This window comes from Sinocyclocheilus rhinocerous, unplaced genomic scaffold (genome assembly GCF_001515625.1).
Source record: "Sinocyclocheilus rhinocerous isolate Xijiao unplaced genomic scaffold, SAMN03320098_v1.1 scaffold463, whole genome shotgun sequence".
Taxonomy (NCBI): domain Eukaryota; kingdom Metazoa; phylum Chordata; class Actinopteri; order Cypriniformes; family Cyprinidae; genus Sinocyclocheilus; species Sinocyclocheilus rhinocerous.
This window is the reverse complement of record NW_015627535.1, coordinates 999,534-1,011,594: the sequence shown is the minus strand read 5'-3', so window position 1 is coordinate 1,011,594 and position 12,061 is coordinate 999,534. Positions and strand designations below refer to the sequence as shown.

At 35.3% G+C, this 12,061-nt stretch overlaps 1 protein-coding gene across 2 annotated transcripts; it reads left to right on the top strand.

Annotated features, from left to right (window-relative positions):
* The first annotated feature begins 835 nt into the window (after window positions 1-835).
* Window positions 836-9,399, top strand: e4f1 (E4F transcription factor 1). Of its 2 annotated transcripts, none has more exons than XM_016538881.1 (14): window positions 836-1,010; window positions 1,888-1,997; window positions 2,526-2,616; window positions 2,744-2,889; window positions 2,996-3,116; window positions 3,245-3,397; window positions 3,702-3,790; window positions 5,350-5,574; window positions 5,655-5,769; window positions 5,857-6,074; window positions 6,139-6,337; window positions 7,435-7,586; window positions 8,468-8,527; window positions 8,647-9,399. In XM_016538881.1, the coding sequence occupies exons 1-14, from the start codon at window positions 917-919 to the stop codon at window positions 8,995-8,997; spliced, it is 2,124 nt and encodes a 707-aa protein (XP_016394367.1). In that variant the 5' UTR covers window positions 836-916; the 3' UTR covers window positions 8,998-9,399. The 2 variants fall into 2 exon arrangements, with proteins under 2 accessions (XP_016394367.1, XP_016394360.1); XM_016538874.1 differs by having other exon boundaries at window positions 3,702-3,811.
* Window positions 9,400-12,061: the final 2,662 nt, after the last annotated feature.

The following is a 12,061-nucleotide window of genomic DNA, read 5'->3' as shown; positions in this document are numbered from 1 at the left end:
TTCTCCTTCTTCCAGCCCTTAGCTTTGGATCTGTACAACTCATCTAATTTATTCTGTAGTTTAGAGTATTCAGTGATTTGAGTATCTGTCAATGGTTCCCTAAATGATAAAGCAGAAAGCTTTAAAAGAACCTCATCTTCAGTTAGGCCTAATCTATTTTGTTTTGCTATAGGCCTATTACTTCCAAATTTTCTTAAGAATTTCCCTAATTCATATTTTAGAAGCTCCCAATTCCGTCCATAAGCTTTTTCTGATTCAGCCCTTTCCCAGTAAGTTTGATTAACTCATCAATCTGCTGTTTGACCTTTTCATATTTAAGAAGAGAATTGTTTAGTTTCCAAAGCGAGGCTTTAGAAGTAGGCTATTAATTGTAGTATTTTGTGATAAATTAATTGAAATAAATGGCATTATGGTCAGTGAGTGGACTGTTGCTAATATTAATAGAGATATTATTATTTATTAGTGTTTTAGAGATCAACTAATAATCGATTCTAGATTGCCTTGAACGGTCTTTGTTACACCAAGTGTACTGTATTACATCCGGGTACATTCCTCTCCATATATCAACCATCAACTACATCAAATGTACCCATAAACGCTATAAGATTTGAGTTTGAAGAAGCTGCTTCCGGAGGGTGTCGATCTAACATGTTATTCATTACTATGTTAAAGTCACCACCTAAAATCAGAAAGGCAGGAGGATATTTGCCTAATGCAGATGAAAGTTTTTGATCTAAGTGCAGTTTCCCGCAGCAGAGTTGTATCCATAGAATGAGCGCGCCTTTATTTTGAATCTACTTTGACTTGGTCGTTCTCCCACCCCGAACCGCCCTTTTGTTGTTATGACTACGAGGTCGTAAATCCGCCATGTTTTCCCTGTTGAAGCGTTGCGACAGAGACGGAGGTCTGGAACGACATGACTGAAGAAAATAATAATACGGCAGCAACAGTTACCGACCAAGCGGAGCATGGCAACATCATCACCATCCAAACCACACTCGGAGACGAAGGTAGAAACAATGGGATGGGACGCAGTCGCGTGGTAAAAACGCGATTAAATGTGTGGGCCTAACTTTGTCTCGTTCAGTCACGCTAACAGAGTCTCCATTAGCCGCAATGTTGTTTTTGACCAGCATGCTAATGCTGCTTAGCATCGATCTGTACTGGATGAAGATCTGACAACACACGTTACTGCTGCAGCAGTCCAAGACTGTTTGATATTAAAACCGCACGGCAGCAGGATTCGGCTGTTTATTCACCTATGGACACCTTTGGCCCTGTGAATTTTCTTTTTTATGTTTATCAACTCTATGAAAACACAATTTCCACAACAAAGTCATTTGCACCTCAAATTAAATATTTTGTTTAATAGCATTCTGTGATGGAAATGACATATTTATGGACTAAATTGTTTTGTCTTTGTAAAAGACCTTTTTTTTGTTTGTGTCCTAAACATGTAATATTTTATTAATAAATGAAAGTTATAGTACAAAAACACACAACAAAATTACTGAAACTTTAACTGAAATCATAATGAAAACAAATATATAAAAATAAAAACTAATCCAAAATGGTAATAAAAACTATAGAATATAAATGTTTAAGTTATATTAATTGTATTATAACATTAAATGACATATGAAGTATATAACTTAATAAATATTAATAATTAACATTTTATTTTACAATTAAAATATTAAAGCGTATTATTTTATAAATGTATTTTTTATATACAAAAAAAAACTTTTGTATGCCACAATTGTGGGAAAATTTATATTATATTCCTGTTTATTGCATTCTTTGTTTCATGTTGCATAGATACTTTTGCAATATGTATGATCCGTTAAACTGAAATGAGATATGCAATATTTTGGTGTTCCCTCTCAGATGAGGATATTCATAAATGCGGGAGATGTCTGGAGGAGTTCTCCGCTCTGGATGCTTTCATCCAACATAAACTCAGCAGGAGCTGCAAGCGTCCTCAGCAGGACCATCAGGTTTGTGTGAAATGATATCCTTCCTCATTTACTGGATACTTTCATATCCAGAGTGATTGACTGTACATATGTATTATTCATCAAAGAATCCTGAAAAAATTGATCATGTTTTCCACACAAATATGAAACAAAAACTTTTTGCATGATTGATAATAAGAAATGTTTCTTGAGCAGCTAATCAGCATATTAGAATGATTTCTGAAGGATCACGTGACACTGAAGACTGGAGTAATGATGCTGAAAATTCAGCTTTAACATCACAGGAATAAATTACATTTTACAGTATATTCAAATAGAAATCAGTTATTTAAAATTTTAATAATATTTCATGATATTTCTGTTTTTACTGTAGTTTTGATCAAATAAATGCATCCCTTGCTGAGCATAAGAGACTTTTTTCAAAGTCATAAATGATCTTACCGACCCCAAACTTTTAAACGGTAGTCTGTGAGCATCATATACTCAAGAAGCTGTACAAAATGTAAGCTAAGGATACATCAGTGCTCATCTGTCTGTCTCCTTCCTCAGACAAATGTTGTCCCTAATGAAGCTGCTTCCATTTATGTGAAATTAAGTGAAAATGATAGTTCATCTGATGAAGCGGGAACGTCGAATGCAGGTACTTCACTTTTGATTTAGTGAAGTCAATAAAATATAACTGTCGTTGTATTGAGGGATTTGAATTGAACATAATTTACCAATCCATCTGTCTTTGGGTACTAAATCAAGTCGCTTGGTTCCTTTAGACAAGGGAGATAAAGCGGCGGCTGGAGGAAAAAAGAGAAGCCTCTCTGCAAGCGAGGATGACAGTTCCAGTCCTGCAAAAGTCGTTTGGAAGTTAAACGCAGAGGGACGGTACATCTGTGAGATATGTGAGAAGACCTTTAAAACGGTACAATATTAGATCATTTTTATGCATTTGAATACTTCTCTTATTTGGGAATATGCAAGCAAAACTCACTTCAGTTGTAAATTTGATCCATTTATTTGTCCCGCAGACAAATATTCTCAGAACCCACATGTTCACGCACACGGACCAGAAGGATTTTAAGTGTGAAATATGCGAGACTGCTTTTAGGACTAAGGGTTCGTTGATCCGGCACAAACGTCGGCACACAGGTAAAACTAAGCTGTGTGTGAAGTGGCGTCTTTGTACTGGACTCTGCTAAGTAGTGAAAGTTATTTAGTGTCTGTGTAAACTTTTATGCACGTCTTTCTAAGTATTATGATATCATTTCCTTTGGCAGATGAGCGTCCATACCGCTGCAATCAGTGTGGACTGGCGTTCAGAGAGTCCGGAGCGCTAACCAGACATCTGAAGTCTCTCACGCCTTGCACTGAGAAGATTCGCTACAGTCAGTGTAAAGAGATACTTGTTAGCAAGGATGGAGTTCAGAAAGGTACGAAGCCTTTCATAATGACCTTTTCAGCGACGGATCTTTTCTTCCATATTGTGATGTACGTCCGAGTGTAATGGATTATAAATGATTGGTGAAGACTGGCATATGTCACCAGAGAGAAGTCTGTTTTGATTTAACATTACAAGGTGAAAAACTGAATGAATACATTTTCCAGAATAAGATCTATAGCATGCATTTAGAAAATAGATGGTGAATTTTCATTTCATGCTGACATTCTTTTTCATGTGGAAACTGTTGTGCGCGTGAGGTTTTCTGATTGTATTGCCGTTGGGTATCGTTCTAGAAGTTCAGCCGTCCCCTCCTGAACCTGAGAAGGAGCAGATTCCTGTCGTGAGAGTTGTGGAAGCTGGTCAGGAGATCATCCAGATCGAGGTGGTAGGACAAGTGCAACAGGTCTGAGACTAACAAAGCTAGTTAATTAATTACAAATATTTTTGGTGCAGAAAAGCATGTTGAATTTCACTATTTCAGTTATTGCATTTTGGGTGCTGCAATTTAACCTATTTTTACATTTAGGCAAGTCTCAACAGTAGGACCAGTAGTTGAGATTTCTTTTTGCTTTGCCAACATTGATAAGATTATATAATTAAAATAATTTAAAACTGATATTTACTTATATTTTTAGAATGTTGAGCTCTGTATGACAATTCAGTTGCATTTTCATGAATCATAACACTTTACAAGGTTCAATGTATTACTTGTATTAGATATCCTTGAACTAACAATGAGAAATACATTTACATCATTTATTAATCCAGTTCTTTATGTATAGATTTCTACATGTACTGTAAATGTTTTAGTATTTCAGGTTGTATGGATTAACAGGTAACACTTTACCATAAGGTTCCATTAGTTAGTGTTAACATTAATTACAGTATTTATTAATCTTTGTTAATGTTAGGTAATGAAAATACAGTTGTACATTGTTAGTTCATGGTAATTCACAGTGCTTTTAACTAATGTTATAAAACGGATAGTTCCGGTCCTTGATTCTGATTGGCTGAGCCACGTTCGAAGCTGTTGTAAATTACTCTACAAACATACACATTTGTTTACGTTTGTGTGTTGCTTGGCAACAACTTTGTTGCAACCACAACCGATTCCGAGGAACTACATTGTTTGGCAGAAGAATAATGTTTTTATTAATATTATTACACTTTATTTGCTCTGTTTTATTTTGTGAAACCTTACTACGTATGTGGAATAACCATTTTATAAAAGCAATAAGCCCCGTGAAGCCATGGTTTACAGCGAATTTATAACAGCTAAGGGGGTTTTAGGCACTTTGCATCGTGCCTAACAACGCCCCTTAGCTGTTATAAATTCACTGTAAACCATGACTTCTTGGGGCTTATTGCTTTATTAACAAGCACAACCTTTGATTTTAATTATGCATTAGTAAATGTTGAAATTAACATTAGCTAAGATTAATATATGCTGTAGAAGTATTGTTCATTCTAACTAAAGTAGTTAACTAATGCTAACTAATGAACTTTATTGTGAAGTGTTACCAGTTAATGTATTATGAGAAAATATAATTCAACAAAGAACAAAAGTATAGTTATAAATGAGCATTTATCTAGATAAATGCTGTAAAAATTGTTGTTCATTGTTAGTTAAGGCTGCCCAAATCATTACTAATGTTATTACCGACAACATCTACTACATTAACAAATGTTAAATAATTAAACCTTATTACGAAGTGTTACATAAATAATATTATTAAAATGGCTAAAAAGCTAAACTAAAAGCTCAGGGCCAAATTTTTTTTAATAGTTTTAACAAAAAGAAAAAAAAAAATTTCTAAGTAACTTTATCTTTCTTTAGTATAAATTAAGATGCTTGGAAAAGTACCAGGACATTTGTTTATATATTCAGAAGTTGTAACTCGTTTATGTATGTAGTTAATGTAGTTCCTCTGTCCGCAACAGGTCGTGTCTCAGCCTCAAACTGCGACTGTGGTTGAAGCCGACAATCTAATCTGCCAGGCCATCATAAACTCTGGCATCGCGCTGGAGACCGAAGCCACAGAGGCAGCCGAGCAGGCAGAGGCCCGGTCACCTAAAGCAGCCCTGCAGGCTCCTGAGACTGACGCCAGACTCACTGAGATCCAGGTGACAGAAGAATGTGTGGAGACCGTGGCCGAGGAAACACAAGTGAGTTTCTTAAATTGTGACGGCATGTTTTATTCCAATAAAACAACAAAATAAACTTCAAACTTTTTTATCCATTCTAGGATTCGTCTGTGAAGGAAGACGAACCCGTTGAGACAAAATTATACAAATGTCCTCACTGTGAACGCATGTTCAAGACGTTGACCTACCTGAGGGTCCATGTCAAAGGGCATGTTGGTAAGCCCCATTCAAATCAGTTTATTCATTAACAATATGGAATAGCTGTGTAACAGCCGAGTCTCTGAATATTTTTTTCTTTCGCAGGTTACAAGCCGTTTAAGTGCTTAACATGTCAGAAGGAGTTCCTGACGGGCTACGTGCTGAAGAAACACATGGAGACACACGTCAGCGAGCGGCGCTACAAATGCGGAGAGTGCGGCAAACAGTTTAAAGCCATCGGACACGTGCGGGAACACATGAGAGCGCATTCAGACGAGAGGCCGTACCACTGCAGCTTCTGTGACAAGAGCTACAAGACCAAGGTGAGGTCAATATGTCCTTAGGTTTTACATTGTCATCTTTAAAGCATGGTCTGTCGTGTTCCAGAATGCTCTGCAGGTCCACCATCGCACTCATGGCGAGGAAAAGCCTTACGTGTGTCCGCACTGCTCCCGTGGCTTCCGGGAAAAGAGCGCTTTGGTGCGGCACATCCGGCATCACACGGGAGAAAAGCCCTTCAGGTGCTCCAACTGTGGCCGGGGCTTTGCTGAACATGGAACGCTCAACCGTCACCTGCGAGCTAAAGGTTTATAAACATCTATCACTAAAATGATTAATTAATTAATCATTCAAATAATTAAAACACATTTATACTGAAGTGAATGTTAGAAAACAACTAGTACACATAAGTATAATGTGTTTTCTGGCATATTAAAAGGCCTAAATATACGCTGTAAAACAGATTCTCTATATGAATATCGTATAGAGAATATTGATATCATAAAGTGTTTTTTATTGCTATTTTGCATTGAATTGAACTCATTTTTAAGCATCTCTTGAAAAATCTGTCTATTGGTAAAAAAAAAAAAGAACCATAAACCAGTTTTATTTCAGTACGATTTATATAGTTTTTGTTAATATTTTGAATTCGATTTCATTTGTATACTTTCTATTTTCACTTTAATTTTAGTAATAGTTTTCTTAAGAATGTCTATATAGTATGTATTTTTTTTATTAGTTATAATTTATTTAGTTTTAGTTATTAACTTCAGTTGTAGTTATATTACAGTGCTTCAACTTAAGTTAAGGAAAATGAGAAATGTTGCCTTGGCTACTAGCTGAAATAAAATAAGTGTAAGTTTTTTAATATTTTATTTCCGTTAATGTTTATTTTATTGCAAATAACTATAATGTACATTTATGCATTTTTTTTTTTACATTTATTTAGAAGACGCTTTTATCAAAAGCAACTTACAGTCTGAAGGATCATGTGACACTGAAGACTGGAGTAATGTTGCTGAAAATACAGCTTTGCATCTCAGGAATAGATTACATTTTAAAATATACAAATAGAAAACTTATTTTAAATGAAAGTAATATTTTACAATATTACCGTTTTTACTGTGTTTTTGATCCAATAAATGCAGCCTTGGTGAGCATAATAATTTTTTTTTTTTTCGAAAACATTAAAAAATCTAGCTAAACTTATACATAACTTATATATACCTGCATTTCAGTTGGCCCTGTACTTGTACTCTGCACAATGACAATAAAGTTGAATCTAATCTAATATAAGTGTATACATAATTGAAGACACTCGAGAGAGACTCTAAGCTATTTTTAGACATCATGAATTCTTACAGTTGTCACTTGTAATGACTGTATATGTGTTTGTGTGGTCAGGGGGCTGTTTTGCTGTGCAGCTGAAGGACTCTGAACACGCAGGGAGCTCTGAGGAGCAGGAGCTGGCGGCTGAGATCGTATCGGACGATCCTCATGCTGTGCTGGTGGAGTTCTCCTCAGTAGTGGCCGACACTCAGGAATACATCATAGGGGTAAACATCACGTGTGTTACGTATACTTATGTGACTTGATGTGCCAGGGTGGCCATTATATTGCTTATGTGTGTATATAAAATTAGATGAAAATTAATATATGAACAACATAAAAATTGATTATAATTAATAATGATGAAAATCCAACCAGTTTTATGTGACTTTTTGTTTTAATTAAATTGAATTCATTTTCTTATATTAAATTTCATATCATTACATGCATATATCAGCAATATTTTTGATTTTCACTACCTTTCACTACTTGTTTTTTATATGAAAAAGTTTGGAGTCAGTAAGATTTTTTTCTTGTTTTTGAAATAAGTCTCTTATACTCACCAAAGCTGCATGTATTTGCTCAGGAATACAGTAAAAACAGTGATATTGGGAAATTTTATTACGATTTAAAATAAATGTTTTGTATTTCAGTATATTTAAAAACTTAATTTATTCCTGTGATGCAAAGCTGTATTTTCAGCATCATTACTTCATTCTTCAGTGTCACATGATCCTTCAGAAATCATTCTGATATGCTGATTTGCTGCTCTAGAAACATTTAATATTATTATCAATAATATTAAATCGTGCTGCTTAATATAATTGTGGAAACCGGGATTTTAAATATTTTACAATTTTATTTTGTAACTTTTACTGTCACTTTTGATCAGCTTAATGCATTCTTGCTAAATAATTTTTTATTTTTTTTAAAGTCATACTGACACCAAACTTTCAAATGGTAGTGTATATTTAATAATATTCTATTTTGTAATAGATAATATGGATGGCCTAAAGTTTTTTAAAAATATGATAAAGATAGCTGTTGCAATATAGTGATTATAATATTTTTTAAAATACAGATTTTATGTTTGATTTTTTTTTTCCAGACACCATCTGAGGAAGCAACTCAAGGGGAAGAAGTAATAATCCAAGATAATCAGCAGCAGGTTAATTTCAAATTTTTCCCTCAAGTCAATGTCAACTTGAAGCAAATATTAGCAAGATGAAAAAGGACAGTTTGTCAGCCAAATGGAGTAACCATATTGCTCGGTGTGTCTGACTTCAGATGGACAGTCACATCATGAAGGTGGTGCAGCAGATCGTCAGCCAATCACACGGAGGCCACCAGATCATTGTGCGTAACGTGGCCGCAGATGAGACCCCAGGCATCTCAGATTGTGGAGACACCATCACCATCGCCACACCTGAGAGCTTGACCGAGCAGGTGGCAATGACACTCGCAAATGCCTTAAGTGACGGCACCATCCTCACGACGACAACAGAGGATGCCATGGAGACACCCCACACCACAGTTACCATGGTAACAGCTGAGAACGTTGAGACAATCGAGCAAGAGGAGCAGTATGTCATTGCTTCACCCGACGAAATGGAAATTCAGACTGTGGTAGTGGTCTAAGATGCAGGTTTTGTTAATTTAATATGTTTTGTTTGTTACATGAACAGCCGTGGTGTAGCATGCCAGTTCTCTGGGAGGCCTTAATCAACATGTTTTGCACTGCAAGATGGATTCATAACTTTTGCTTATGGAAACTTTCAGAAGGTTGTGTTGCAGCTGCAACAAGCTGCAGGTTATATTTATGAACTAATTCCATTTTCAGTAGATGGTAAAACCATGTTTTTTCTATTTGTTTAATGTGACGCTGCCATATCAGGTTTTCTCTCTGATGCATGGCATATAATCATATACGACTATCATCTGCTCATGAATATATAACATAACATGTTGCCCCCAATAACAGGGCCCATAAAACACCTGGCAGGGAACGAAAGTACAAAACATTAAATATATTTTTATGTGCCTGTGTATTTTTTCATTCATTGATCAGTTCTCATTTGTGCATATTTAGTAATGCATAAGTCATCTAAGGAATATTCTGGGCTCAAAAAGCACGGTAAGTGTTATTGACTGCAACTGTCAATATTTTGTCCCTCAGTTTGTAAAAACACAAAAATCAAATGGAAGTCTATGGAGCAAGGCTTTCTGGAGGGTTTAAGAGCAGATAAATATGTGCTAGATATAAAAATATAGATATGCTTTTTCAGCAGGACCTTTAATGAACTTCCATTTATAACTTACTGACATAATACCTGCACATTGTTGATGCCTTTCTGCTATTTCAATGTTTACAATCCTAACAGGAGTTGAACATTGGTATATCATTTTGCCCATTGAGGTTAGTAAGCATTTTTTGATCACCATGGTGATCATATTACCATGTATAATTCACCGTTTAATAGGGCTGGATAAAAATATCGATATCTCCATTTCAATCGATTCTCATTTTTACGGAACGATATCGATTCTTAAATCGATTATTCTAGTCTGATTTCAGTTAATGGACGGAACATTGAAGGGTACCTCCCATACAATAGCAATAAGCATTGTGCTTTGGTTCTTTTAATATGAAACAAAGTCTCAGATTTCAAATTCTGTCCATTGTATTGCAGTATTCAAACAATAAATGCCGTTTTGGCGCTGTTTAATGTGGAGTGACAAGTGACGGATTGCCCCTTGGTCAACAGACGCAGCAGCGCGAGGCGTACGTGAACTAATCTCCATATTAATACCAGTTTCAGCACAAAATAAACATGACTAAACATCCGAAGGTAAGTTAAAAGAAAGTATAATTTATCAATCCGTAGCCTGTCTCATGTAATCGCTCAATCAGTGTTTCAGCCGTGCAAAGACGTCAATATAACGTCTTGTAAACAATGTCACATAACATCACATTTACCTCAGGAAAAACATATTCGGTGACCATAACTCATTAGATAGAAAAATAAACTGTAGAGAGGGGCATTTTACTAAATATATGCACCATATAACATATACATTATAATTTTTTACTGTTCTTCAATGTTTCATTTATTTTTGAATAAATCCATCAAGTTTTTATGACAGCCACCATTTAAATGTTTATATTTAAAAAAAACGAATTGAAGTAGAAATATTATGTAATTGTAACTTTATTATTTTAAAAACTTCATTAAGTGTAATTTTAGCAGTTGTACTACAAATCAGTCAATTTCAACCTTCAATATTATAGTAATGTAGTACCAACTGACTCTGTATATTTTACAGCATTAGTTGAGAGATTTTTTTTTCCTTGAGATAATTTGACATGTACTGTACCTGATATGTATCCAAAATATTCGATATCGAATCGAATCGGTAATCGAATCGAATCGCAAGCTTGTGAATGAAAATCGAATCGAATCGTGAATTTTGTGTCAAAACCCAGCCCTACCGTTTAATAAGCGGCTGTCCATTCCAAGGTGTATTTGAATGTTTATGACCATTGTAAGTGCCTAACAGTAGATTTTTGCTTATTTAAACAAACTGAGTGACTATATGGACAGAATACTGTCCACATATCTTCTAAAGCTGAAGTGTCATTTTTTCGGTGTTTAGATGATTTTTGATGTTTCTTTTCCAGTGCAGATGCAGAGGGAAATTAGTAAACACTGTGGCTTTGTGATGCTTACAAAACATTGCTTTATTTGTTTGACCAGCTGGACACAGCATTATTGGCAGTGACTTGAGTTTGGGGCGGGACAGACTGTTTGATTGACCAGTGGAAGATGTTTGCTAGTTGAGCAGAAATGACACAATTCAGTTCTAAACATACATCTCTGTAGTCCTAAAATCCAATGTTGTGAACTACGTTTTTTCAAACTTAGTACATTAACATTGAAAAGTCTTACTATGTTTGCGAGAAGTCTCTTAATGCTCACCATGGCTGCATTCATTTGATCAAAAATACAGTAAAAACAGTCATATGAAATGAAAAAAAGTAATATTTAAATTATTACAATTTAAAATAACTGCTTTCTATTTTAATATATTTTAAAATGTCATTTATTCCTGCAGCCATTACTCCAGTCTTCAGTGTCACATGATCCTTCAGAAATCATTCTAATATGCTGATTTTTTCCCCCAGGATTTCAAGATTGAACTTGTGATTGATGCACTTTGTGTTTCAGTCTGCAAGCCCGCATGGCTTAAATTGTCTTTAGATGTGGTGATGCAAGCATGAGGTTGGTGTATTTTTCTATATCCAGATAGATTGAGGCGGGAGACGCATCATTCTGGCAGATCGGGGGCATATTGAAGCTCTGGTCACCTTCACTATCTGTTCTCCCTCCCATCACCGCACATGCTGGAGTGCTTTGCCCCTTCAGGCCTTCACATATGCCCATATATAATTAAATTTTTTCTTTTATTTCCAGCTATAATTGAATCCCTGACCTGACTTGCAAATGATCCATTGAAAAACAGTTGTACCCTCTGGTTTGACATGTTTCAGAGTGATATTAAATAGGATTATCGACGGTCATCTTGTAGTATCCAGTGCCTTTTAAGACACTGTTTTGTTTTTGCATTGTTAACTCTTCATTATAGCCAGCAAAAGCATTATAACCCAATTATATCCCCCAAATCAAAAGAAATACAAGAAAGA

What these genes read in the sequence shown, in the direction of transcription:
- e4f1 (XM_016538874.1), top strand. Translation starts at nt 917, where the DNA reads ATGACTGAAGAAAATAATAATACGGCAGCAACAGTTACCGACCAAGCG. An exon ending in GCACAAACGTCGGCACACAG is followed by an intron (nt 3,117 to 3,244) that starts GTAAAACTAAGC and finishes TTCCTTTGGCAG; the next exon opens with ATGAGCGTCCATACCGCTGC. An exon ending in CCGTGGCCGAGGAAACACAA is followed by an intron (nt 5,575 to 5,654) that starts GTGAGTTTCTTA and finishes TATCCATTCTAG; the next exon opens with GATTCGTCTGTGAAGGAAGA.